An 18,944-nucleotide genomic window follows, 5' to 3' on the forward strand; every position below is an offset into this window, starting at 1 on the left:
CTGGAGACTGCATGGGGCACTACCACCCTGGTTACATTCGACCTTTCTGCGATCGTCTCTTTGCACTACTGCAAAACCGCTCTGCAGCAAGAGAGTGTTACAGCAGACAATGGAATTTTTATCCGAGGTATCTGTCCCTGTGCTTGTAATAACTACAAATAATTTATGCAGTATTTGGCACTTCCTCCTCCGTTATTCCATCTTTTCATCATCCATACCATAACATAATCTCGCAAATGGGCCTTGCTCAGCATTCTTCTTATAGTAGTGTAATGTTCAGTGTTGCATATTTAGTAGTGATAGTTCGCGTATATGTGTTGCTGAGTTCCCTTCCTGATGTTGCATTGAAGTCTCCAGAGCGTTGATAGACATCTCCGTACTACCTCCTCAAAATATATGAAAACCAAAGAGTTTGCAGCAGAAGGTGTCCACCGTCAGAGGTATCGGAACAATTTTCACACATAACTGTCGACTCGGTCATTTCCGGAACTCAGTCCAAGATCTGAAATTGATACATCATCGCTGAAAGTCTGTAACGTCATCACGTGGACACGCTATAGGTGAGAAAAATACGAGTCTGAGAAAAATTAGGTCCGTTGCTGACGACAGAGTTGTGCGGTGCAGCCCCCCTGGCCCCTTGACCTCCGGCAGCGGAAAGCCCGGTGTGCGGGCGCGGCCACTGAACTGAGGCGGGAGGCAGCGTCAATGGCGGCGTCAGCGCCGTGTGTTCCCGGTAGCGGCGCTGCCCGGCCGCGGATATATAGGGCCGACCGCGGCTGCAGTCGCCAGTCCACCGGCAACAGCACGATGGCCGCCAACGCTCACAGACTGCTGGCCGCGAGCGCAACTCTCCTGCTGCTGCTAGCCGCCGTCACGGCGCGCCCAGAAGAAAAGGGTGAGTCCGACAGCAGCACCGTACTTCTCATACGTGACAGGACCGCAGTTCCATACTCCGGGATGTCAGTACTAAGTTACACTTGTGGTCAGAGTGTTAGGAACATCGAATCTAGACTAACTGTCTGACAAACTGCCCAATTTCAAAAAGGGATCTACGATGACCTTCTTCTTGCCGACAAGAGTGAAAGATTGTGAGGGCACCGCTTTTACAACGGCTGCAATGCATGACATGTGTTCAGCTGCTTTACTCGGCTAGTTTATGTATTAACATATTTTAAATTCCGTTTTAGAGAAACAATACGCAAACCCGTAACAGAGAAAGACCCCAGAAAAGATGGGAACACCAGTTTCGAATCTTAATAAGTGTAATCGTTGATTACCATTGCCTGTGTGGTGTCTGTTCTTTCGCGAATGGCGGAAAGAACAGACGCCACACGTATAATAGTATCATCTAGGCCTTGGCGGTATTTCATGATACCCTCATTGTGGATGCATCCTAAGTCCGACCGCTCTGCGGGAAACATGCGAGATGCGAGCAATGAGGAAAATGTACTGGGGGCGCTACGAAAGGAATGTGCGACAAGTTGGGAATTTGGATGGCCATGAAGCGTGCTCGGATATCCGAAGCATTTAAGGCGCGTAGGCAAGAAATCCGGTTTGTAGTCCCGGTCCGGCGCCAATGTTCACTTGTCACCATTGAATATTTCGACGCCCTCGTGCGACTGATATCGGTATTTCTCTTTCATCGTGTAATCGTCGATATTGATGATTATCACGACAGTAGTTATAGTGTAGATGTCAACAACCTTTAAATAAAACGAAGATATTGGAAAAAGGTATCATGAGATGAAAAAAAAACTGTTTACTAGAGTAAGGGAGACGGAAATTTAACTGTGGTGGGAGGCTGGAATTCGACAGTAGGAAAAGGAGGAGAAGGAATATTACTAGGAGAACATGGACTGCTGGAAAGCAATGTAATGGGAAGGCACCTGGTAGAATTACATCAAAGCAAGGTTTAATTCTTAACACTTTGTTTAAGAATCACGAATGATGGGTTGTGCGTGGAGGAATGGTTCAAATGGCTCTGAGCATTATGGGACTTAACAGCTGTGGTCATCAGTCCCCTAGAACTTAGAAGTACTTAAACCTAACTAACCTAAGGACATCACACACATCCATGCCCGAGGCAGGATTCGAATCTGCGACCGTAGCAGTCGCACGGTTCCGGACTGCGCGCCTAGAACCGCGAGACCACCGCGGCCGGCTTGTGCGTGGAGGACATCTACAGCCACCGAAAGGTTCCGAATAGGTTATATAATTGCGAGAAACAGATTGAAAAAACAAATTTTAACGGGCAAACTGTTTCCAAGAGAGGATAAGCACTCTGACCTAGTTTATGAGTTTCGAAATGCAGATTAAAGACTTTCCAGTCGCAAAGCTTCCCTCATAGAACCTTGTGCATTGTAAAAATATTAAAACCTACCTGTCGTTAATCATCACGATTTCCTTTTTTTCTCGTGCCTTTGTCCAGAATTTTCTCAGGCTCGGCATTGTTATGGTCGGATTTGGCAAGGGTAATTGAAGAGGGTGGCCGGATGCCCTACTTGTCGCCACCGAGTTAGATGAGATGATGACAGCCGAACGCAACACCCAGTCCCTAAGCGGAGAAAATCTCCGAACCATCAGGGAATCGAACCCGCCCCCTTCGTAAGGCATTCCGTCGTGTTAACCACTCAGCTATCGAGGCGGACTCGATTTCTAACATACATTGTATTTAATACCAATTCAATCTCCTGGAAGTGAATGTTCCGATATCCGACTCCAATACGATCCACGAAAACAAGTCGTTCTTGAATCTCATAGCATTTTTAATCTGTTGTGCTAGTTAACCACCATGTTTGTTTGTCTCAGTTATACATTGCTAATGTACCTCCAACTTAAAAATATACGGCGTTCCGCTGAACCGATGGGTGTATTGTATAAAACTTCGTTACCTGGAAAATCTTTCTCTCGTTTCTATCACAGCTCGTTTTTTTTGCGATCATTTAATATTTAAAAAAATCTAATGTCTCTTCTTATCTTATTTTGAGGCTATAGCTAGCGGCTCATTTTGCTTACAAAAATCCCATTAGCGATACTTCAGACACATCTTCACTCGGCCGTTATTACCAATCGGCTTCAGTATTCCATCAAACTTCACTTCTGCAGATACGTTAAGAGACGTAACACATTCCATGCGTTTCATATAATCGAAGAACTTGTATCAGAGTAGCTGGTGCAGCACCCTACTATCAAATAAACTGATGGGGGCGCGTCTGGGAAATTGCTTTTTCAGGTATTGCATTTCTGTAGATTTGCTAATATTTACCGTTAAATCTCACATTATGGAAGCGGCTGCGCTCAACCTACTCGTTTCCATGTAAAAATAACCATCTACGAAATCTTTTTTCCCGAGTTCAAAACTTTTTGTAAGTGCCTTTTTCCCAAGTAACGTTACGTTCGTGCAACTCGCTGTGTAGGGGACAGTATTAGCGAATAAAAGAGCCCGATGACATCAGCTCATCTTCAGAGCTGCAATAAACAAGGTTCTGCACGTCATACGGAATGATTGTGCAACTCTATTACGAAAGGTCAGTCCACATGAGCGTCACTAGCAAGAGGATGACACGTGCCTTAGAAAAACAGGGTTCTTTACCGTAGCAGAAACCTCTCTCGCAAGAAGACTAATATAACGGGACTTGTAACGTCTACAGAACTGCGATCTGTGTGACTTACTTTCCGTTACATACTCAATATTTTCTCATTCATTGCTTCCCCCACATGCTCTCATTTTGAATATAAAGTGATTTATCGACGCGGTATTGGTCTTCGACAGAATGAAGCAAGCTTAGCGTACGACCGCGCCTCTATGCAAATTTGCAGCACCGTACGGGCGTTTAACACGTACTGTCAAATGTTGCTTCAATCTTGCAGAGACGTCATTTATCCAGTGTCACGAGCAACGCGTATGTTATTAACAAAACTGTGTTCCTTAACAAATGTAAAACATCACTTCACTACATAAAGTGTCCGAAAGACAATGCCGGAAATTAGAGGTAACAAACTCGCACAAGTTAATTTTGTTCCGTTCTTATCACACAATAGAAAACATTTCCCCAGTGCATAAAATTTCTGTCTGGTATCAATAATCCAGGAAACAACCACCGACATAATTCGCTTTATGGTGAGCGGAAATGTATCTCTTTCAAGCTGGACGTTGAAACTAGAAATCATTTAGATATTTTTGAAATAATTTCTTCATTTTAGTATATGATTTCGAAAAGCATCAGGATACTTGAATTCTACTGAGGTCGCCACTGAGTAACCCCTATACTGACTACACACTACACATAGTCTAAATCAGACTGAACCCACATGGTGTTAATGTATGAGTAACCCATCGTCAATTGACTTGTATTTTATTTGTTATGCACACTGCATCCTGAGGCCTGTGGTTTCATTATCCGGTAAAGGTTGTTGAAATTATACGTTTCCCTCTTCTGCGGGCGAACAGGTTTGTTAGCTCATGATACAAGATTACAGGTTGTCACAGATGAAATGTAACTAGATTAGTTACAGCACTTTACGGTGAAATGATACATCTGCCGTGACGTTTTACTGCACAGAAATTGAGGTAACTGGTATTTATAACGTACAGCTGCGATATCTGAAAACTAAACTGAAGTCTATTGCGGAACGAGAGATATGGAATCTATTATCAGTCGCAGTGGTCTCGTGTAGCCTGATAATAAATTTTTAGTAATGCAATTTCATTTATCGTGCGTCATTAACTAAAACAGAATATATCTGAGACAAAGGAAAAAAGAGTTAAAAATTAATAACTTCCTCTTTGCAGATGGAAATGAGACATTTCGGTGATATGCACATGTCTTTATGCATTTATGCTTGTTATTACAAGCGGTAACATCGTGAAATATCACAACCAGCTGTTCTGTTTGGGAGTGGAACAGGGAGAAAAGATGCTAGTTGTGGTGCAAGGTACCCTCCGCCACTCACCGTATTGTGGATTGCGGAGTACGTATGTAGATGTAGATGTACATCCAAAATTGGAGGTGATTAGTAAACAACAAACCTGTATGACAACTGTCGATTTTCATACTTACTTGTGGCGCAAGAAGTAATAAACTCGAAGTTTTAACCTCTGTCTTCTCTCACCATTATCGTTTCCGAAGATCGTTCGTAATAGACACTGTCTCATCCAAGATTCATCAAGCATTGTGTTTGTGTTGCTGTACACCAGTTTTGTCATCACCAGTTTTGCCCTAGGATAGAAGAAAAAGTCGTATATTAAAGCTGTATGTCAGTTGTGCAAATTTTCTCTTTTTGAGACAATGTTAATGTCCCAGTCTATTGTTTGGCTAGAAGGGTGAGGAGACTGCTTAAAAAATCACACCCCAGCGGATTATTTTACAGAGACAACAGTTGTTAATATGGTGAACGGTTTCAGTCCGGGTGTGGCTCACCTCCCTGTCTCGCTAGTTGGGCAACTGCGCTTTAAGTGTTCTGAAATACTCTAATTTCAGTAGTAGTGGAGAAAGGGACTAAGCCTAAGGGATGCTTAAGAGCCCACTGGCAACGAGGTCGTTCGAGACAGAGTGCTATTTCAATTTGTGATAATGGGAGAAGTAATCTATTATGGCAATTTTCAAGGAACTATCCCGTAATTGGCCTGCGATGATTTAGTAAAATTAGCAAACGAACAACTCAAAGAAACTCTGAAACAGATTAGAACTCCGCTTCCTCGAACCTGAGTCTATTACAGGAACAGCCGCCCCACATCGCTTGGTTACTAGTATTGTAAGTGAACGCAGTGGAGACGCAGGAGACATTACGCTGATACCTTGTAGCTCCGCGTCTAGTCTCGATAAAGCCTCAAATTCAGTAACAAAGTCCGTACAGAAGATTCTTCAGCTATGTCATACAAAGCTGAACTCAATCGTTGATGATAATATTTCTTGGCGCAACTACACTGCAGGGACATTGATTGCTAACTTTGACCCGTTGATTCAGACAGGTCCAGACACTTCCTGTGAGATTAAGATCGGGTGGTTTAGTGTGCCAATTCAAATGAGTTTTCGTCATACCAGGGACATGTGAATACTGCAGTTGTCCTCTTGGGAGGTGGGAGAGGCCACAGTTACCAGTCTTGGAGAAGTAGAAGAAAAGGTAACAGTTGTCCGCAGAGAATGTCGAAGTAATCAAACCGGTTTACGTCCCGGTAATCTGTTGAGTTGGCCCAAGTAACAGCAGGAAAACATCCCCAAAAACCATTTCCGGCTTGGATTAAAACCTCCACACATTGAACGCTAAACAGCCAAGATTTGCATCATTTGAAAAGAGCCAAAATGGCGACTCGTCGGCCCATGCTACACGCTTCCGGTCAGCAAGTGACCAGTTTCTTTGTTAGTTAACACACTGACTACGTGTAGCATTATTTGTCGTTACTAGCATTGACCTTTCGCGGGGTACCCGAATGGTTTCACGCAGTACGCTTATCAATGTCGTTTGGTAGCTGGGTGAGCTGGCTCACCACTGGGTGTCCACTGACAGCTGAAGTTGGTACTAGGTTTAAAACAGAGTGTAATTGACAAGCTACGATCTTTTAAGCAGCACTGTCCTTACGGTGTGTTACACGGATGGGAGTCGTAGACAATTTCTCACAGATACGTTTTACTGTCTGCGTGAATACAGCAAAAAATAGGGCAACGTTCACGGTGTAGTCAAGCACGCTAGCTTCTTTCTACCGCCGGCCGGAGTGGCCGAGCGGTTCTAGGCGCTACAGTCCGGAACCGCGCGACCGCTACGATCGCAGGTTCGAATCCTGCCTCGGGCATGAATGTGGGTGGTGTCCTTAGGTTAGTTAGGTTTAAGTAGTTCTAAGTTCTAGTGGAATGATGACCACAGCAGTTAAGTCCCATAGTGGTCAGAGCCATTTAACCATTCTTTCTACCATTGTGTCTCCATGTTCCTAACGACGCTTATTCCATACAACCGACTGACGCCCCACTTCATAATGTCAGGGGTGGAGAGTTTGAAGATCCGCATGATAACAGTTCTGCACCATCTACACCGCTCCGAAGCGACCATTTTTTGTTTTCACGAGTTTCTGGCTGATGAGCTTAGAGTTTCTGGCTGATGAGCTTATGGCTCTGAGCACTATGGGACTTAACTTCTGAGGTCATCAGTCCCCTAGAACTTAGAACTACTTAAGCCTAACTAACCTAAGGACATCACACACATCCATGCCCGAGGCAGGATTCGAACCTGCGACCGTAGCGGTCATGCGGTTCCAGACTGTAGCGCCTAGAACCGCTTGGCCAGCCCGGCCGACCGATGAGCTTGAGTCGCATGTCTAATAACACTTTTAGGCAAGCAAACAGCTGTCACTGCTCATTCTAGTGCAGTGGGTCTTCAGCAAAGAGCAGAGATGCGTTCCGCTTAGAGACGTAGCGTCAGCAGCAAGTCATCGTGCTACAGGTGGTCACGCACAGCAACCAGTTTCAAGCGAGCACCTGCCAGACAAGGCCGCTTGCTACGTCACACGGTGTTTATTGCGAGGGATTAGCATGTGGCGCGGCCCCGCCAGTAGTGCTGTGTGTGTGTGTGTGTGTGTGTGTGTGTGTGTGTGTGTGCACCAGCGCTGGGATTCCCAGCAGCATTCAGCGAGTCGCCTGTGTCAAATGCTCCAGTGACTCCGGCCGGCATGCAACAGTAATAGTAACGCTTTCCATTTGTCCTTCAGCTGCAGCCGTCCCACAGTGCCTTTAAATTTATCTTGTAACGTTTTTTATATGCCGTACTTGTTTACGTTAAATTATTGTAAAACGTTTACATCTTCCCTATTGCTGGGATTACTCCTGCAAAACTGAATATCGCATTGAGTTTCCTTTGCTTTACGTCTATGGTCACCAACTTTTTGTTAACAGATTACCGGTTTCGATCTATAATGACCATCATCAGATCTCTTTCGCCCGCCGGAGTGGCCGAGCGGCTCTAGACGTTACAGTCTGGAACTGCGCGACCGCTGCGGTCGCAGGTTCGAATCCTGCCTCGGGCATGGATGTGTGTGATGCCCTTAGGTTAGTTAGGTTTAAGTCGTTCTAAGTTCTAGGGGCCTGATAACCTCAGGTGTTAAGTCCCATAGTTCTCAGAGCCATTTGAACCATTTTTTTGAAGACCTCTTTCATAAAACAAAGTCCTGATTCTCCATTTAACATTTGACGATGCCACTATGGCTGCAGTACATTAGGACTTTGTTTTTACGAAACAGATCTGATGATGGTCATTATAGACCGAAACCGGTAATCTGTTAACAAAAAGTTTGTGACCATAGACGTAAAGTAAAGGAAACTTATTGCATATACAGGTCACTGTTTTATTCGCGACAATGTCGCAGCTTGTCAATATCGCATTGTTAGTTGATTCAAGGAGAATAAAATTTGTAATGATAAACTGTGCATTGTAGAACTACGAACCTTTCTCAGGAAACTTGGCTAAATTCCGATAGAGAGAAACTGAGAATAGTTTTAATGTCACTCCGGTGTTACAGCCGTTAGAGACACAATTACAGCTGCCCGCTGTCGTGCGGTAGCGTTCTCGCTTCCCACGCCCGGGTTCCCGGCGGGGTCAGGGATTTTCTCTGCCTCGTGATGGCTGGGTGTCGGGTGCTGTCCTTAGGTTAGTTAGGTTTAAGTAGCTCTAAGTTCTAGGGGACTGATGACCATAGATGTTAAGTCCCATAGTGCTCAGAGCCGTTTGAACCAAGCCACAATTACAGCTCAGTCGGAGCGGACCATCTTGGCAGGGATAAAACTGCTGTTGCAATGTCAAAACCACACCGGCGTTACCTGTGATGACGTTCACTCAGTCACAGTCATTCGATGTTAGGAAGGCAGGCAGACTTCTGAATCTCACTTATTTCGTATCATAACCAGTGCTACACTTCGCCTAGAAACTGCTCAACCGTATTATTGGCCAAAAGAAATCTCCTTGTATGAAACATAGTCCGTAATATGAGGAAGAAATATCTGACAATGTACATTTGAAGCACAGCACTGTATGGTGGTGAAATATGGACTGTGAGAAAAAAATCGAGGAGGAGGAAAATCGAAGCGTTTGAGACGTGGTGTGATAGAAGGATGTTGAAAGAAACTTATGGAGAACAGTGACAAGAAGAAGGGACAGGATAATAGGACGGGTGTCAAGACATCTGGGAATAACTTATAAGGTTGTAGAGGGAACTATAGAGGGCAACAACTTTAGGGGAAGACAGAGACTGAAATACATCCAGCAAATAATTGAGGACGTAGCTTGCAAGTGGTACTCGGAGTACTCCGAGATAAAGAGGTTGCACAAGTGAGGGATTGATGAAGTGCTGTATTTGTTACTGGAGTAATATAGGGTAGATGCCCGTCCGGTTAGCCATGCGGTGTAACGCACCCCTTTCCGGATTGGGAAGGAGCGCCTGGTCCCCGGCACGAATCTACCCGGCGCACTTGTGTCGAGGTCCGGTGAGCCGGCCAGTCTGTGGATGGTTTTTAGGCAGTTTTACATCTGCCTCGGCGAATGCGGGCTGGTTCCCCTCATTCCGCCTCAGCTCCACTATGTCCGCGACTGCTGCGCAAACAAGCTCTCCACGTACGCAGACACCACCATCACTCTACCCCGCAAACATAGGGGCTGCACTCGTCTATTGTGAGACGTTCCCTGAGGGGTCCCCCGGGGGCTGAACCGCACAATAACCCTGGAAGAGTGGTTTGGGGCGGCGGAGGAGTGAAGTGGGCTGCGGTAGTCGTCGTGGGTTGTGGACCACTGCGGCTGCGGCGGGGACGGAGCCCCTCCGTCGTTTCTAGGCCCCGGGTTAACATACAATACAATATAGGGTAGATACTTCCCAAAGCTGCTACAAATTATCTGTTTCTTTTCAACTGCAATGCTCACGTGTTGTATACTGAAGAAAGAATTGGTACATCGGCTCTAATAGACTGTCTCGCAAAAAGTTCAAATAACCAGGCCATGCCAGATCTTCGCGCCCATAATGCAAGACTAAAGTAAAACGGCATCCCAAGTAAATCCAACGCCGTTAACATTGCTCCCAGTGTCATATGTAACTTAATTTTATAGGAGAGAAGCGTTACAAACGTGCAACGAGAATAAAGCTAACAAAGAGTCGCTACTGACGGGTAAACTTCATTGCAAAATACAAAATTCAGTACAGCTGTGCCTTAGTGTTTAAGTATTCCAGCGCGGAATAAATCTGTTTATTCTTACTCTAGAAGCGCAGCACGTTTCTTGAACTAAGCGTGACGCAACTGATCACGACCAGTTCTCTTCTGCTAAGTGCAGTGCTGCTGTCTGCTGTTTGACGGATGAAGTCACGAAGTGTGACGTCATTCGGTGGTCTTACAGCAAGGCCGACGGCGCCGAGGGAGCGCTGCTGCATTCGCTCTTGATGACGCAAAGGCCGGTTGTTGACGTTGTTGTTGTACTGTTGTTCCAGGCGGTGTCAAGGGCGGCGTCAAGGGCGGCGACAAGGCCGGCGACAAGGCCAGCGCGGACGGATTGGGAGAACGCTTCGGAGGGCCCTTTACTCCAGAAAGTAAGTATATATATATATATCTGTCTTGCGTTGGAAAATAGTAAGATTCTGCTTTAAATTCATAGAAGCCGAGAGGAACAGATCCATACGAAGCTAATCATATATCACAATTTGTTTGTGTATTTCTGTAGCACTTCATGGTATACACTCGTGGAGGTTCATATCACGTATCCCTTTGCTCATGAACGTACATACTACCCAGAAATCGACCTTTATTTGGGTCTCATCAGTTCAATTCTTCTCATTTCCTAAGGCTGACGGCCATCTGGAGGGTCTGGAAGTGTAGGTGAGAAGTAATGGTTGATTGAACGTTTTACGTGTGAGTGAGACTTTTTTGGGTAACTCAGCTAATAATACAAGAAAAGAGTTGAAACCTCCTGGCAGATTAAAACTGTGTGCCGGACCGAGACTCAAAACTTACTTTAGTTCATATGGTAACAATACAATTTATTTCCTCTTTTACAAACACAGCCAAATCCATGCCTCAAATCAAAAACTACTCTAGCTGTCTACGAGGCTTACCACGTATCACCTGATTACTACAGAATAGTCACTCTAAGTTAGAAACTTCTCTTTCAAAAATCAGAAGAGACCAAATCATCTTAGCTTCGCACTGTTAAGGTCTACTACTGGCTTTATGAAATATCGAGTTTATAGCAACTCTCAAAAATTAATCAAAATTCTACTTATCGGGCAATTAACCCTTTATTCACAAATTCAAAGTTTTTCCCATATAATGGTTATTCTCATTAGCTCTGCACTGACTGGCATAAAGAAAATTCAGTGACTTTATAATGGACTCCATCAGAGGAAGCACTCATCTATTCAATTTGGTCTGACATGTCTTATACGGGTGGGTTACATAAATGCTTTCTTCCATCTCAGTGACAGAAAATTATGTTCATTCTACAGTGGCGTCTCGTTCCACACATAAGGTAACCAGACTTTATAAAGTTGTATCTCTATCCTGTAGGTTAGAGCGGATTGTTTGAGACAGAGCCTACTGAACGGACCAATTCGTTTCACCTAGGAGTGGAATACATGGGTTCCCAAGCAGGAATAGTAGGAGGGACTTACCAGCTTAGGTTTCTGCCTTACAACCAAGGGAAATCACTTCAAAACCTTGCTCAGAATCGAGGAGTGTCAGTTATGGTTTACATATTTCTATGGTAATATCTCCTTGCCAAAATATTATGGTATAGAATACTTTCTCGAAAAAGAGTTGAGTCATGTGCTATGTATGTAGTTTTTAAACGATGTTTTTTATTCTCTGTTGCAATGGATATTTCTTTTCAACAAAATACCAGCCGAGCTTGTAGTTGCATAGAAAAGACTCATTGGGGATATTTGGAAGGGATTTCAAATCTGGAATTTGCATTGAAAACAAAGGAAATCTACCACTAAACTGGGGTGGAACTGCACGAATGGATCTATTTTAATTTGTCTTTTGGACAAAATGCTTCAGACCTACTTACAGAGTACTAGTGTGTGTTGAGATATCTGTATGTGTGTTAGAGAGTGAAGAAGGTAACTAGCTCGATTTATGCAGTCCCGCTGGCTTCCAATAACAATACGAACTTTCACAAACCTAAAACCTGGACTAGACAGTTCAATACTGTGTAAGACTGTTTTCTACAGGGACGAGAACAATTTTAGAGTACCATAAGTGGAAATCAAATATTTTGGTTACTGATAATGTTTATTCCTTGTCTGCTGCAGGTTTCAAGTTCGGATTTGGCAACTTGGGCACTGGCTCGGGCAGCTTTTCCAAGTCGTCGTCGTCCTCGTGGTCGTCTGGCGGCGGCGGCTCAGGAAGTGGCAGCCACTCTGACAGCAGCTCAGGGTCCTTCGGCACTGGAGGCTCAGGCTCCGGCTCCAGCAGCGGGTCCTCTTCCTCTGCAGGCTCCCTCGGAGGTCTCGGCGGCTCAGGCTCTGGAAGCCACAGCTCCAGCCAGGCTGGATCCCTGTCCGGAGCAGGTGAGGGTACACCCTAGTACAGTGGCTCGTCGTTACGTCTTTAGCTCGTGTTACATGGCGAACAAAACAATGACGGAATAGAACGCGTGAGTGTAGTATTCCTAAGATTCTGCATAGCTCCTGGCAAGTTCGATCACCAAGTATACTGCGCTAACAGCAGTTCGTTCGTCATGCAAAATGGGCTTCACACATTGCTCCAGGAGAAAGTGAATCCTGTGCAACTTTCCGTAACTAGAAGCTTATTGGTGATACTTAATTCATAGCCACAGAGTAATAGGATGTTATGTATGAGACATATCTTCTGGTCTCGAAATGTAATAGATAGGTCTCTATTGATCTCTGAGGACAAGTAATTCACCCTTGTCCCTCCTGAAATACGGTCCATATCGTAATTATGATACTCAGTCGTAGAAAGCCAACAACTCATTGTTCTGCACAATTATGCAACTTGTTTCAGAGTATTTCTACATCCATCATCAGGTGAATAAAATCATTGGTAGCTGTTCATGAGGTGGATTTATCAGTAAAGAGTGACAGTATCGCCTTAATGATGATGGGACCGTCCATAGGATTGACATTTATGAGATACTAACAGTTCAATACGCCTTACGATGGAAGTATAAATACTCCAAAACTGCTATTGAAATCAGCTCATATAGTCACAGGTCTAGTGTATAAAACTCATATTCAGAAACATTTTAAAAGGTGTTTGCAAATTACCAACACACGACATCTGTTTGCATCATGTTCATATATCCTTTCAACTTCACAGAAGCGTGTGATCAAAACCAAGAAAAAATTCAAAATGTGGAACGATATCTCACAAATTGGACGCTTTTCAGCTTCCAAACACGTTAGTGTAGGTTACTTGCTGCTACAATCTCGTTTCAATGGAAGGGTCATTTGGAAAAAATAGCTTAACGCTTCACTCACATCATGGTTATGCACCTACTGTGTTTCATCGAAGTTAGGTCGCCAGTCTCACATTTAGGAGGTCAGGGTTGATGTCTCCAATCCCTTCAGAAACGAGACTTTCTGTGGTTTTCCTTAATTTGTCAAGTTCATGCTAGCATGGTTCCTTTGAAAAAGGAGGCAACCAATTTCCTTCCCTACTCTTTTCCTATTTAAGCTAATGATCTCGCTGACGACTGGATGTTAAAGTCTGAAGCTAGCTTTTACGGGTAACTAGAGGTGGAAAACTAGTTGATATGGATAAGAACAGACAAAAACATATGATGCTGAAAGCATACTAATTTAGAGAAATCATACAAAAGCTCAGCAGGACGCTTTAATGTGGTTTATGCGCTCACCACTCCTCAAAAAAAGAGTTCAGGATGCAAACCATGGTGCCACATCATTTGGTAGACCATCTGAAATCTCGGAAACTGAGGTTGTCGCTTGTCCATAGAAGGAAAAGAGCAAGTGTCGTAATTGCTGCTATAATTGGTCATGATATTTAATGTATTTTATGATTTATAATTTATTAATTTCTTAGTAACGATCACAGCCTGCAGGTCAATGTTCACGAAATAAAATATTTGTTCCATCCATAACTTACCATCGGACTTGTTTCAGGCACAGTTAGATTTACATATCTTTTCGTCACATGAAGTCAAAAAGATTTTTCTTTGAACCACATTTGACAACAAAAATTGTTTTAGACACTCGTTGCATTTGGATTTGTCAATGAATACATATTTCAGCTCTGATATCAGATACTGAATGTATCTGTAAGTAGATTCCTACATAATGTGTTTTTGGCTTCATACTTCAATTTGAATTATTCAAAACTTTCATTTAGTTCAGTCACAACACACAGAAAAATTAATAAAAATGTAGTGCTAAATAATGACAACAAAAACAGTGTATTTATTTTTGTTCTTTCTTTCAGTCTTTCTTTCGTGTTAGTAGTCAATACTGTAGCACTGTGATTGGTCCAACAGGTGGCAGCAGCTCAGGGTCAAATTCGGATTCGGCAGCAGGCTCTTTGGGAGGTGTCATTGGTGGTGGTGACCTAGCTGGTTCAGGACCCTTCCCTGGACCTGGATCAACTGGAATAGGAGGTGGATCAGCTGGTGGGCATGGTGGAGCCATTGGTGGTGGAATTGGAGGTGGACCTGGTGGCTTAGGTCACGGTGGACTGGGAGCAGGTGGTGTTGGAGGCGGCCCTGCATCTGGAGGAATTGAATTTGGAGGTCCTAGTGGACATGGAGGTGTAGCTGGTGGACATGGAGGTATTGCAGGTGGACATGGTGGTGTAGGAGGAGGATATGGCGGTGTGGGAGGTGGACATGGTGGCTTAGGAGGTGGACATGGGGGTATAGCTGGTGGTCATGGAGGCGTAGGTGGTGGACCTGGAGGAATAGCTGGAGGACCTGGAGGCATAGTCGGTGGTCATGGTGGATCTGGTAGTTTTGGCGGTGGTAGCTCTGGCGCTGGAGGCTATGGCACGTCTGGATCTGGAGGTGTTGGAGGAGGATTTGGACCTGGAGGTATTGGAAACAGTGCAGGTGCGTCATCTGGTGGATTTGGCACTGGTGGTTCAGTTGGTGGCACAGGAATCTCTGGGGGTCATGGTGGTGTAGGTGGCATTGGAGGCATTGGTGGACCTGGGCCAGTTGCTGGAGGACATGGAGCTGGAGCTGTAGGCCATGGAGCTGGATCTGATGGCCTAATATTTGGCAGTGGACCTGGAGGCTTTGGCCCAGGTGCTAGTGGCCCTGGAGGCTTTGGCCCAGGTGCCAGTGGACCAGGAGCCTTTGGCCCGGGTGCCGGTGGACATGGAGGCATTGGTTCTTCTGGTGCAAGTAGCTCCTCTGGTGGAAGTGCAGGAAGCCTTGGAGGAGCTGGCGGTATTGGAGGTGGGTCAGGATTTGGTGGCATTGGTCACAGTGGTGCTGGTGGAGCAGGAGGCGCTTTAGGACATTCTGGGTCTGGTGGAGCAGGACATGGTGTGGGAGCTGGTGGAGCAGGTGGTATTGGTGGCGCTCAAGGAGGATACTCAGGAAGTTCTAGTGGTGGCTCCTCTGGATCTGGCGCTCTGGGTGTTGGTGGAGGAAATTTGGGTCATACTGGATCTGGTGGAGTAGGTTTTGAACATGGAGTAGGTGGATCTAGCGGTGGAACAGGAATTGGTGGCATAGGGGGCCCTGTAGGGGGTGGCTCCCTGGGTCACGGTTCTGCAGGTAGCCATGGGGGAGCTGGGAGTGGCAGCTTTGGTGGTAGTGCAGGTGACTTTGGCACTGGAATCGTAGGAGGTGGCCCTGGAGTTTCTGGGCCTGGCCTGATTGGTGGTGCTGGAGGTTATGGTGGATCTGCTGGAGGTGCTGGACTTGCTGGAGGCGCTGGACACGCTGGTGGCATTGGACATGGAGGTCTCGGAGGTGGTGCCATTGGGCATGGTGGCGGCGCTGGTTTGGACTCTGGTTCCTTAGTCGGTGGTGGGGCAGGTCATTCAGGGGCCGGATCTTCATCTGGAAGCTCGGCTGACTCCAGTTCTGGTAGCTTATCTGGAGGTCTCGGTGGCTCTGGTGGCAGCTCAGCTGGCTCCGAGGCAAGCTCTGGCAGCTCTGCAGGCAGTGGCGCTGGTGGCGGAGCAGGTTCTGGAGCGTCTTCCAGCAGCAAGGCCAGCTCCAGTGCAAGCTCTGGTAGTGGGTTCGGCCGAGATGTTGAGGAACTGGGTGTTAAGGGCCACGGCCATAAAGGAGTCAAGGGTGGCTACCACTAGAAGTGTCTACCCTTTTGCTTTTTTGCACACATGTCAGAAAAAGTTTTCTAAAGTGTTTGAGCAAAACATAAACACATGTGTGTAACTATGTACTAGTACAGGCTCAGTATGATGTCATTTCGTATACCCACTTCCCACTGTTTCATAACTCACCAATGCATTTCAAAGAAATTCTCGAACTGTATCAGTTCTAAACTGCACAGATTGATATGAACAAAATGTCGAGGAAGTTTGGTAGTTGAATCAGCTGAATTGTTGATCAGCGATTACATTACCGCATTGATCGCATATAATTGTTATTTAATTTGATCATACAGAATACTGATGTGTGAATGTCTATTGTGTGAGTTTAAAGTTACAGAACATTGTTGAAAATACATTTTTGTTGTATGACATTGTTCTAAAATAAATTTTTTATTATATTTACGTCTATTTTTTATATTGTAGCCAATACTAAACTTTGAAGACATCTAGTGTACATGATCCCTTTCAATAACACTTTCTTATGATATTGAGTCATTATTTCATTTATATTGCATAATATTTCTAAATTATTAGTCTGTGATCATCATTAGAATCTGTTTTTTAATGAAAGAACATAATATATAATGAAAAAGTGCTAACAAGCACATAAAATACATTGGATAAATAAGAACGTAGAACGCCATTATTGTCTTACAATATAAGTGCCTTTTCATATATACAATGAAAGTCTCTTGCTGAAGAGTTAAAATAGATAGCTAGAGTTTAGGTACACACAACAAACGGTAGGTATTGAATAGTCTAACAATAAACATTACTATAATCTACAAGCCTGAGAAACTTCAGCCATGTGTACATCAAATTGCAAGAAAACATAAACAGTGTGAATTTATCTTAATCGACAAAACTTTGGGAGTTGCTCAGGGATGTTTTCTGAGTATTTCTGAATATGGAGTCCTGGTTCCTTTACAGAGCAATAACGTAATTATAAGAGCACACATCAATAATTTTTTTCCGCGTGTGTGACTAGTTGTGGCTAGCGTTTGCTGCTTCATATCTGTTATTTGAAAGGAGCAGAGCTTTATTACGTACTGTGTTTTGACTAGGTGACAAGGGCTGTCAGATGCTATTGCTGGGAAATTTGATGTGAGATTTTATCGATTGTCATTGGCAAATCTGGCGAAGGGTGGAGCGGTGCTTCACGTGTAGTGAACTGTGGCGCCTGCAGACTCTCAGTGTTCGGGACTGCCCGTAGTGCGGTGTTAACTGGAACAGTTCCACCAGCAGCGTCGGCCCGCCGGCATATAATTACTGGTAATCATAATGACGAAAGTATGCAGCCCTCCTTGCAGTTTATGCTGGATGGCTTCTTTGCTATCTCGACAGCCTCGCTAATGTTCTGCTTAGTGTTAAGTGATTGTCTAGCTAAGACACGGGCTTTTTTGACTTGTATGGACACGTCATACTTGTCTGCTTGTTCTTCCTCCGCCTATTTGGTATGCCAACCAATCCACATGGACTGCTTATGCTCTGCAATACGTGTTTTAGTGGGACATCCCGCCTCACAATACAGATCAGTCCACAATCACAGCTATGCTGATATACTGCTGGCATGTGAGGTTGGTCTACAGAGTAATTAGTGGCGACAACTCCGACTACGTCCACACAGGTCTCTGAAAGCCCAACAGTACCTCAGCTGACAGGTGTCAAGGGATGCAGATATAAAAGGGCTGTGGTCAGCACACCTCTCTCCTGTCCGTTGTTAGTTTCCATGACCAGAGTCACTACTTCTCAGTGAAGTATCTCCTCAATTGGCCCCACAAGGGCTGAGTGCGACCCGCTTGCCAACAGCACTTAGCAGACTCAGACAGTTACCCATTCAAGTGCCACGTGGCCAAGCGCGCTGGCACTTAACTTCAGTGATACGCGGCACAGCCATTGGCAGTGGAAATGAGGAAGTCTCTTATTTTGTGTTGCTCGATAGGTCGGTTGGATTATCTGTTGTGTTAGAAGCTTGTCCACCCTATCTAGAACTCCTTGTACATATGGTAGGTGGGCACTTTGCTGTGGTGGTGCTTTCTGGGTAGTCCTCACCTTCTCCCTTGTTATCATAGGTTTCCTTGTGGTACGCTCGCTTATAATTGTGACTGAAAATGTTCAGTTGATTGCTAAGTCTACCTTTCAGACTGTCGGTATCGCTGATTCGGTGGGCTCTTGTGGTGTGAATTATAGAGTTCTTTCGATTGAAATGACCGTGGGACACGACGTTCAGGTACTTTTCCATGCTAATTGGCTTCTGAAAGACTGTACGAGTTTCTCTTCATGTTTGTTAAACACTTCTTTTCACTGGAAGGAAGTGGTCGTCAGGCAATTGCATGTACCCGAAGCAGTGGTCTCTTGCAGAATATTCACTGCGTGCTGTACTGACATTACGTTGGTAAATAAGTGTTTGACTTCAAAGTTCACCATTAAGTCTGTGGGGGGATGGATAGCCCGATGAGGCGTTCAATGAAATGTGCAGAGTATGAACATATTATTCTGTATTACCCATCGAATATCTCAGTTTATTCAGAATTTCGACCGTAGGTGTGTGGTGGATTAACGTTATTAATTATGGATCTTTGTGCATTATCTCCCTTATGTGCCTTAGGTAGTCCATAGATGGTCGGTGCTTTCGGAACTTCAGGGATAACTCTTATTTGC

The 18,944-nt window shown here is 44.8% G+C and overlaps 1 protein-coding gene across 1 annotated transcript; it reads left to right on the forward strand.

The window, feature by feature from the left end:
• The first annotated feature begins 792 nt into the window (after window positions 1–792).
• On the forward strand, window positions 793–16,685 carry LOC124784275 (glycine-rich cell wall structural protein 1.8-like). The gene is made up of 4 exons (XM_047254089.1): window positions 793–895; window positions 10,457–10,555; window positions 12,275–12,532; window positions 14,476–16,685. The coding sequence occupies exons 1-4, from the start codon at window positions 808–810 to the stop codon at window positions 16,257–16,259; spliced, it is 2,229 nt and encodes a 742-aa protein (XP_047110045.1). The 5' UTR covers window positions 793–807; the 3' UTR covers window positions 16,260–16,685.
• Window positions 16,686–18,944: the final 2,259 nt, after the last annotated feature.

This window comes from Schistocerca piceifrons, chromosome 1 (assembly GCF_021461385.2).
Source record: "Schistocerca piceifrons isolate TAMUIC-IGC-003096 chromosome 1, iqSchPice1.1, whole genome shotgun sequence".
In the NCBI taxonomy this organism is placed as follows: Eukaryota; Metazoa; Arthropoda; class Insecta; order Orthoptera; family Acrididae; genus Schistocerca; species Schistocerca piceifrons.

What these genes read in the sequence shown, in the direction of transcription:
- LOC124784275 (XM_047254089.1), top strand. Translation starts at nt 808, where the DNA reads ATGGCCGCCAACGCTCACAGACTGCTGGCCGCGAGCGCAACTCTCCTG. An exon ending in AGGGCCCTTTACTCCAGAAA is followed by an intron (nt 10,556 to 12,274) that starts GTAAGTATATAT and finishes TGTCTGCTGCAG; the next exon opens with GTTTCAAGTTCGGATTTGGC. An exon ending in TGGATCCCTGTCCGGAGCAG is followed by an intron (nt 12,533 to 14,475) that starts GTGAGGGTACAC and finishes TTGGTCCAACAG; the next exon opens with GTGGCAGCAGCTCAGGGTCA.